At 46.2% G+C, this 9,304-nt stretch overlaps 1 protein-coding gene across 4 annotated transcripts; it reads right to left on the reverse strand.

Annotated features, from left to right (window-relative positions):
• Nucleotides 1-1,959: 1,959 nt before the first annotated feature.
• ZNF572 (zinc finger protein 572) lies at nucleotides 1,960-9,077 on the reverse strand. Of its 4 annotated transcripts, XR_013335162.1 has the most exons (4): nucleotides 8,263-9,077; nucleotides 6,956-7,065; nucleotides 4,564-6,309; nucleotides 1,960-3,352 (listed from the first exon to the last, which is right to left on the reverse strand). XR_013335162.1 is itself a non-coding variant. In XM_077764286.1 (3 exons), the coding sequence occupies exons 2-3, from the start codon at nucleotides 7,032-7,034 to the stop codon at nucleotides 4,796-4,798; spliced, it is 1,593 nt and encodes a 530-aa protein (XP_077620412.1). In that variant the 5' UTR covers nucleotides 7,035-7,065; nucleotides 8,976-9,077; the 3' UTR covers nucleotides 1,960-4,795. The 4 variants fall into 4 exon arrangements, 3 of the variants coding, with proteins under 3 accessions (XP_077620412.1, XP_077620404.1, XP_077620395.1); XM_077764286.1 differs by having other exon boundaries at nucleotides 1,960-6,309; nucleotides 8,976-9,077; XM_077764278.1 differs by having other exon boundaries at nucleotides 1,960-6,309; nucleotides 8,376-9,077.
• Between the last annotated feature and the right edge of the window lie 227 nt (nucleotides 9,078-9,304).

Raw genomic sequence — 9,304 nt, forward strand, 5'->3', positions numbered from 1 at the left:
TTCAGCTCAGGTCATGATCTCAGAGTTATGGGTTCAAGTCCTGCATCAGGCTCCCTGCTGTCAGCACCTGCTTGGGATCCTGTCTGCCACCCTCTCTCTGCCCCTCCCCCACTTGCTGACTCTCTCTCTCTCTCTCAAAAATAAACAAACATGGGGGGGAGGGTAGAGTATGTTGTATGGATAAGGCAGAAGAGGTTAGGGCCAAAGAGAAGCAAACAAAAATGAAATCAAGGAGATAGGGAATGAAAGGAAATTTTTAAATAGAAAAGACAGTAGTTGCCCACACAGCTGCCATAAAATAATGCTGTGCTGTTATTAGCCTACACACTCAGCTGCTACACACTCCCCGCGTGCAGTCATGCCCCTTCAGGTTCATGGGGTGCACAACCAAAGGACGGCACCATTTTAGTGGCCCCCTGCAGGGGACACCCATGTCTCTGGGGCTACCTTCAAAGATGATCCAAAGACCCACGGTGGTATACAGCCACTTAATCATGGTAGACCAGCTAACACGGAGGTACTAGCAAGGCTAAATGTATGCACACTACATACAGCATCCCACTGATCCTCACCACAAACCCATGAGCTAAATGTTACTAGTATCTTTAAGAAACCTAGAAATAACCAATCCAAGCAGTGATGAATATTTCTGGGCATAGAGCCTATCCTTGGCAAAACTGTGAGAAAATGAGGGAGGACAGGGACGGAAAACAGTATTTTGTTAACACCTATCATATGGCAGGCACCTCACCTCAGTCACTGCTTACTAAACCTTACAAGCTAAGAACAAAGTGATTGAAACATGAATTAGAAACAGATTTTGAACCTGGCCTGGACAGTCTGAATTTAAAAGCCCAGGTCTTACTGCCACAGGATTCTGAACAATTGGGACAATCGAGGGTCCTCTAGGGTTTCACGTGAAGGACAGACCCAGCTTCCCAGGGCAGTCACTTGCACTTGTGAGCTAGCCCAGACTCCGTGGACTGGACAAGTAATGATGTTAAAGGGATCTGGGGGCACACTGGGACTGTACCGCTTATTCCAGTAAACTTGACCATTGGTGAATGCCCTTCATCCAAAACCACTCACCACCTCACGTGCCAGGCTTTGTGTCGGCCATTGGGATTACTAAAATGAAGTCTGTTCTCTGCACTCAAGGGTGGACAGTCTAATGGGAAGGCCTGTCCTGAAAGGGCATATTACTGGGCATTAGCATATAGTCATAACACACAGGCGTATGACACCCACTCAGAACCACCGAGCGCCACTACACACACAGCACTGTGTCAAACTTCACCAGGCCGGTGTTTTCACAGAGCAAACCGAACCCTTTCGATACATCGTTATTTCTAGCTCCTTCCAATATCAAATTATCAGACTTGAAGACGGAGGGTTCAGCCTAAGTTGCAGTTCAAGAGTGTGGGCAAGGAGAAAGTAGTCACCTGAAAAGCTGCACGTGTTCCTATTCGTCTATCCATACGTTTGCCCCTCCTGCTGTCGTTTCAACTCCTGCTGAACACATATTGGGTTTCGGGTAAATTTTCACTCAATGACTGATCAGAGTGCTCGAAAGGAATTACATAAACTCAAATAACAGAATGAAGAAGCAATGACAGCTTTGTCACGACCATGATCTCAGAAGGTGAGAGACTGGCAGAGATGGAATATATTGGACTCACGTATGAGGGGCAAGTCACAAACCATATTCCACGACCTCTCACCATCGATGAGGAAATCTGGACAGCGCTAAGGAGGCGGCTCATTCGGCAGATCCTCCTTGGATGGCCTGGAATGACGGGAGCAAACCTTCACCTCAGGTACTGCGGCAAGACACTGTATGCCTTCTGGCAGACTGTACAGCAGCCAGGGCCCGAAGTGCCCACTACATGTATGTGTGGACATGGATTCCCCCAGTCCACTGGAAAATACAAGTTAAAAAGAAACTATGAAACAGATCACTTAAATAAGAATGCTTTATTTACTCAGGTGCGGATTTCTTTTTGCTGGCAAGACAAAGAATACAGAATGTTTACCTCCTGGGGAGCTAAATAGAAGACCTATTTGCTGATCAATGAAATTGAGACAAAGGCACCAAATATGATTAAACTTGCTATTATGTTCTCTTAAGTAACAAATCTCTCTTGTTTTCCTAGTTTTCAATCCGAAGAGATAAGGATCCTTGCTAAATTGTTTTCTTCATGGAGCAAACCCATCTTAACCCATCTAAAATGTGAACATCTGTGTTTCTATAGACACTGAGGTTTGTGAAATCGGTTTTATGTAATTGTGGGCAGTCATAAAACAGTCAGTGATGCTAACAGGACAGAAACTGTACCCTTCAATTCTTCAGATACAAACGGACTTAAATTGAACTTGCTATATTGTTCTTTTCTGACTTAAGCTGAATCCTTTGTTTCAACAATAAAAAAATTTCAAAAAGCCGAATCACATAAATGGGATTTCAAAAGTCTGCAAAATTGAAACACTCTACAGTCTTGTGTTTTCACAAAACCTTAGTCCTCAGGCTTCCTGAGGTTGGTCATAAAGAATTCACAAATAGGACAGGTTAGGCTTGCGTTGCTACTTCTGAAAATGTGTGGAGGGCACTTTTCTATTTATTTCAATTAATAATCATCGCCATGTATTTAGACCCTGTTAATATTTTAAGTACCCCGCTAGCTGCTTTGCAAACATTTAGTCAATTCTTACAGAAACCTGCAAGGCAGGCATTATCTCTGCTTCACAAATGAGGACGCAGGTTCGGAGTGGTTCCTGGCCACACACACTACGACAGATGACCATGTACCACCCCAACAGCTACCGCCTTGCAACTGAATCTCGGCCTCAGCACAAATGCCCAAATTTATTTCTCAAACATTAATCAAACTCTTAGTCATTTATGGTAAAATACTGTAAATGCTTGTCCTCAGATATCACAGTTTAAGACAAGTTGGACAATACTACCTAACACACAAAGGCAAAAAGATGGCTTAGATCAGGGTCACAGAAAAGCCAATGTTCTCCCCCTTTTTGAAAGCCGAAAAATCACCCCAAATGCTTCTTAAGTCTTTTGTTAACTTCTGTTTTACTTTTTAATCCCATAACAATACGGAAAGACTTCTTTGCCTCACCAGCATCAGGCATACTACCACAATTGTGAAAGAAGAAATGATCCCCATGCAATGCTGTTACCTATCTACTGCCCTCTGCATTTGCAGCGGCTCTAATTGGCCTTTTCTGGCTGCACATTCCTAATCTGTATCTCTATAGTCTTCATAAAATATATTTTGAATCTCTAAATGAGACCAGAAATCCTGATCAATTTAGGAGTCTTGACCTTCTGCTCCTTGCACTGGCAGGAAAAAAAAAAATAGGGGTTAGGAGCATAAAAAATAACTTGTTACTTTACAAAGCATCATTTCCATTGGACAGACGAACAGCGAGGACCCGTGCATCCCATAAGTCAAGGGGCAAAAGAAAACTGTCAAGATTGCAAGTAAGGAATCCCAGTCTCCAAAGCCACACTGTCCCTGCACAGTGGCTCAGACTCAGGGGCTTACGTACTAGAAAAAGAACCCAGTTTCTGATCTGACCAGGAATTATATAATGAGAAAACTGAAGGGAAAAGACTATTGGTCAAAAAATTTTTCATTTTTGTTTAAAGTTCATTATTTCTGCAAGAGACAGAGACCTCACAAATGGGGGTGAGGGGAGAGAAAGAACTCCAAGCAGGCTCCAGGCAGAGCTCCGTTGTCGAGTCTGACCTCACGAAACTGTGAGGTCATGACCTGAGCCAAAACCAAGAGTTGGAGGCTTAACCAACCCAGCCACACAGGCGCCCCTATTTGTCAAGAGTTTTTAAACAAAATTCAAGAATTCTACCTCTTAACCTGGCTTTGGCCAAGTCAACAGGATCATATCACTGGATTACCAAGATGGTTGAACAGAAGACATACAAGCATTAAAATGCCCAATCTCTACACTGAACACCGTAAAAACTCTATCCCATTCCTATCCTATGTTGCAGTTCCTCTTGCAGAGCAGAAACCTCATAGCACATTTCCTACCATCTTCTAGGAAATCGTCACAAGTCTGTGAAGAAAGATAAGCTAGAAAGAACGAACTTTATATGACAGTCAATACAGCAGCCACCAGTCACGTGTGGCTACTAAGTGCTTGGCACGTGGTTAGTGCAACTACGGAACCAGATTTTAAATTTCATTTGCTCTTACTATAAAATTTAAATAGCCACAGGTGACTAGTGGCTACTGGATTAGCCAACGTAGTTCTAAATACTATAGAAGTTAATTTTCAGCAAATAAAAATGTGTTTAAAAAAACTGAGTCCTTTCTTAAGACCCACCAAAACAGCCAGGAAATCACATTATTTGTTCAAAAAGAATCTTTCTCTGGGTAACTCCCTGAGGCCAATAACGAATTATCGCCACCCACTGAGGCAAGAGAAAACAGGGAAACTCGATGGCTAGCTTAGCTTCAAGCTCTCGGGTGTCCTTATTCCCAGAATTTCTCTTTAGGTTTTCTTTTGAAGCCATTCCAATCTTACCTTAAATCAAAAACCATTTCTTCTCCATGGTCGGCAGCATCTCCCACTGGGCAGATATAATGAGCTGGTGGTCAGGGCCTTCGCCTCCTCTAACCTGGGAGGTTGAATTTCTCCAGACATTATGGCAAGCAAACCAAAGAAACTCTGTAGCCACACCTTAACTGTGATGGTCCGGCAAGAAAAGAAAATAATAATAATAATAATAATAATAATAATAAACAGGCTTTGGGACTCAAGAGGAAGACGGAGGTGGGACTGAAAAGGAAGAGACGAGGGCCATTTCCCCCGGACACTTTTTCCAAGTCCACCCATGCGGGAAACCATCAACGTCAGGAGACTCGAAAGACTTTTCTGGGTGCATCTTCCGATGCTGAGCGAGATAGGCACTTCTGCTGAAGCGTTTGTCACAGTCGGCGCATTTGTAAGGTTTCTCTCCCACGTGGGTCCTCCGGTGCCTGATGAGGTTAAAGCTCTGGCTGAAGCACTCGCCACAGTCAGGGCACTGATAAGGTCTCTCCCCCGTGTGCGTCCGCTGGTGAATCACCAGGGTGGAGCTCTGGCTGAAGGTTTTCCAACACTCCGGGCACCTGTACGGCTTCTCTCCTGTGTGTGTTCTCTGGTGTCTAATGAGGTGGGAGCTGAGGCCGAAGCGCTTCCCGCACTCACAGCACTTGTAGGGTTTCTCCCCCGGCTGGAGTCGGCGCTCTTGCCCGGCGCCGCAGCTCCGGCTCGAACCTTCCCCTTCGCGTTCGGGGCCTTCGCGGGGCCCCTCTCCCGCGTGCGTCCTCCGGTGCGTGAGCAGGTTCGAGCTCCGGCTGAAGCTCCTCCCGCACTCCGGGCACCGATAGGGCTTTTCGCCTGTGTGAACCCGCTGGTGCTTTAGGAGGGTCGAATTGCAACCGAAGCTCTTCCCGCACTCGAGACACCGGTATGGCTTCTCCCCCGTGTGGGTCCGCTGGTGGCGGATCAGGCTGGAGCTCTGACTGAACCTCTTTCCGCAGTCGGGGCACCTGTAAGGCTTTTCTCCCGTGTGAATCCTCTGATGCTCCTGGAGGACGTAGCTGTGGCTGAAGCACTTCCCACAGACGGGACATTCGTAGGGCTTCTCGCCCGTGTGCGACCTGTGGTGCTGGACCAGGTGGGAGCTGCTACTGAAGCTCTTCCCACACTCGGGACACCTGTAGGGCTTCTCGCCCGTGTGGGTCCGCCGGTGGATGATCAGGTGGGAGGTGTTGCTGAAGCTTTTCCCGCACTCGCCACACCGGTAGGGCCTCTCGCCCGTGTGCGTCCGCAGGTGCTGAATCAGGTGAGAGCTGCTGCTGAAGCACTTGCCGCACTCGGAGCATCTGTAAGGCTTCTCCCCGGAGTGGGTCCTCCGGTGAATCCGCAGATGAGAGCTGTTACCGAAGCTCTTCCAACATTCAGTGCACTTGTAGGGTTTGTCCCTGGGGGTCGAATGCTGCTGGGCAGAGGCCCGGCCGCGATCCCCGGGCGCCCAGCCCCAGCGGCTGGGTTTTTCTTCCTCCCCGCCGCTCGAATGTCCCGGAGCCTCTGACTTGCCATCCTTCTCACGGGACTCACCGCACCAGATCCCGCTGCCTTGGGACCAGGTCAGTGGGATTTCTTCTGTGTCCTCATGCTTCCAATGTTGTGGGCCATCTCTCTTAGCCCATTTGGGGGCGCTCTCTTTATCTGCTTTGGAGTTGTTGGGTTGAACACTTTCCAAATGCTTCTTACTTGCATCTCCTGCAAGAATAAACAAATATTCTAAACATATTCCCTCGTCTCTACCAGAGGAAGGAAACTCTGAACTGCAATGGGAGAGAGGGAATAACCAAGTAAAACCTCATAAATTCATTTAGATTAAAAGAAGCTTTTAAAGCCAGTTTTACTCTTCTAAGTGCTCATTAGAAGCAGGTGAATTTTCTGTGCTTAGAAACAACACTAACGAAGTATTTAAACGGTTGTCAGCAATCGCCAAGGGGGATATTCATCCAAAAAAAACTTCATTAAGCCTGATTCTAGAATACTTAAAAGAAAATGGGGGAGCTGAATAGGGGAGAAACTGAAAAGGACACATTCTAAGGTGAAAACTTGACAAGACCTTAGTTAAAATCTGAGAAAATATAGAAATAACAATGGTACCTACTATTTAGTCAGAACGATAGTGTGCCATATAGTCTCTTTAATACTAAGAAATATGAGACAGATATTATTCATTTTTCTTAACGATGAGAAAAGAGAGGCTGTAAAGGTTAACACAGCTTGTAAGCAAGAGAGCAGGAGTCAAATTCAAGTCTGTCCCATGCAAATGCCCTGTTCTTTCTCCACACTCTGTGGCACAACTTCTTTGAATTTCCAATGGGTTCGGATAATCTTCTTGGTCCCTCACCTGTAAAAGGGCTTTTCACACTCTCCCTCTCCTTGAAGCCATTAGAATCTGAGATCAACAGGCTTTGCTCTTGCTCCATCAGTGGTGGGCCCCGTTAGGGATCAGAAACCCTGTGGAAAGAAACAAGTTATGTTTGCAGGCTTTTGCTATAATGTACTCTTCTTTGCTTTCAATCATTGCAATAATATCAACTGTGGACACAGAATGTTCTGTGGACCAGAATGAAAATTTAAAAACATGGTCTTTAGAAGTCCTTTCAGAAAAAAAAAAATCTTACCTCAGATGCAAGTGTTTAGAATTGAGGGTTAACCCAATTTACTTTCTCCAAGGAAGTAAGAAATTAAAAAAAATTAAATCTTCACATTAACGTCTGAGCATCAAGCTTCAAAAATAGAATGAATACTAATACTTTGTCCACTCAGAGTTCAGAAACCCTTTTAATTGAAAACACAAAGTAGTTTTTTTGGAAAAGGTAACAAGACTTCAAAAACTCAGTATGTAAGTATACAGTGCAGTTAAAGAGAGCACCCTGTTTAGAAAGAAGTTGGCCCTTGACAGAAGGATGAAACCTTTGAAGTTCAATTTCAAAAGAAAGTTAGAATTTCTATAATCATTAAAAAAAAATTAGGACAAGGTAGGGCTAGAAAAACGTATAGCCGATAACCCCTAAATATAAAAGGGAAGCTAACGAACTCTTCCTGGACTCCTACTTATTCAGTCGATCATAATCACAATATCCCTTTTAGCCTAAACTTTATCTCCTAGAGCCAACTACAATCCTTGACCTACTTTGAGAGACTGGAAAGCGTGATCTGTCACTGGAAGGTAGGTATAAACGGGCTTGGAATCCATTTCAGGATATAAAGAACAGCACAAATCGGGAAAGGGAAACGCCTACAATAAGGACGCACAAAGGCACACATACAGAAAGCAAAATAATGGTATCTTCGCCTAATTACTGCCTGTTATGTGCCAGGCACTGGGCTAAATACTTGACACATAATATTTCTTTTAATTTCCACAAGAGTCCTTGGAGGTGTATGAGTAGTAACTAGCATGTTATTGATTACAGAGGAACAAAAGACATTAAGAAACCTTCCAAAGGTCACAACCAGTAAGGGGTAGAGCAGGATTCAGTCGCAAGCCTGTCTGGGGAGTTCACACCCCTCTTACAGTTAAGACTAGAGCAGGAAACAAGCTGGGTGTAACCCCAAACTGCAGATAAATCTCAAAGAGAACCTTTAATCTGGAAAACAATAACTGGATTTTTTTTTTTGAAGATTTCTATCTCTAGACGTGATACCTACACGGAGGATCATCCTCTGGGCGTCCTCAGCAACCAGGCATTTGTTACAAGGTGAAACTATTCTAAATTACAGAGCCCTAGCGTTTGAGTAGGGAAAGGGGGCACCCCACACACCTCAGAGGAAAAACTGTTCAAATGGAGTAATATGTTTTGCTGTCTGAGTTACAGATTTCCATCAAAGTCTTTACAAACGAAGAAAGGAGTCTGGGGGACAGAACCCCGTGCACCACGTTCCCTGCTAAGAGACGATGAACTCTGGTAGCTGGGGGTCTCCGGAGCACGGGCTCAGCAAAAACAGTACCCAACGGTATTCATGCCGTAAGTGGTATCACAAGGCTGTTCCTTAGATCTGAGACGTCACTCCACAGAGAAGGGCTGTCTGCACTGTCCTAGGGCTTAGGATGGGACCATGCTTTGGATTAGAAAATCTTCCCCCCAAAAATGCACTGCCTGAAGCTCGGCTTTAAGAACCGCTGGCAGGGGGCGGAGGCTGGGTGCACTGCGCGGTGAAGTTCCAGGCCAGATCAACAAGCTCCTTTAAGGGACCCGGCAGGCGAGGGGGGCGAGGGAGGCGCGGTGGCCGCTGCGGCGGGGAGACGCTGGGCCTCGGCCCCTCGCAGCCGCGGGGTCCCTCTCCGGGCGTACACGGCAGCCTGGGTGGCCACTCCTCCTGCCCGCAGCCCTCGGCTCCCTTCCCCCCGAGAAGGAACTCACTGTTCTGGGGGCCACACACAAGGCGCCCAGCACCCCAGCAGGCCCAGCGGTCCCGGAGCAAGGAGCCCCCAGCTCCTCCTGACCCCACCAACCCAGGGTCCTAAACTCTCCAGCCCGGAAGACAGAAACAGGAAGTTACACCNTAGGAAGCAGGGATGACCAGCTCTCGTTGGTCTTTAACCCTTAAGGTCCCGGACCAGAAGGGGCGTGCTGGTGGATTTCCTTCTCTCAAGCTGTCTGTCGTTTGTTCGCTTGATTCTCACTCCTCACACTTGTCAGGCGCCTCGTAATAGGGGGTCCTATCGGAACGAATGTTTTCCCTTCATGAC

Source organism: Crocuta crocuta, unplaced genomic scaffold (assembly GCF_008692635.1).
Source record: "Crocuta crocuta isolate KB4526 unplaced genomic scaffold, BGI_CrCroc_1.0 scaffold260, whole genome shotgun sequence".
NCBI lineage: Eukaryota > Metazoa > Chordata > Mammalia > Carnivora > Hyaenidae > Crocuta > Crocuta crocuta.

Bases quoted from the DNA above. Each gene is read 5' to 3' on its own strand.
- ZNF572 (XM_077764286.1), bottom strand. From the start codon at position 7,034: ATGGAGCAAGAGCAAAGCCTGTTGATCTCAGATTCTAATGGCTTCAAG. The intron at 6,310-6,955 runs GTGAGGGACCAA...TTATTCTTGCAG, and splicing joins TGTGAAAAGCCCTTTTACAG to GAGATGCAAGTAAGAAGCAT.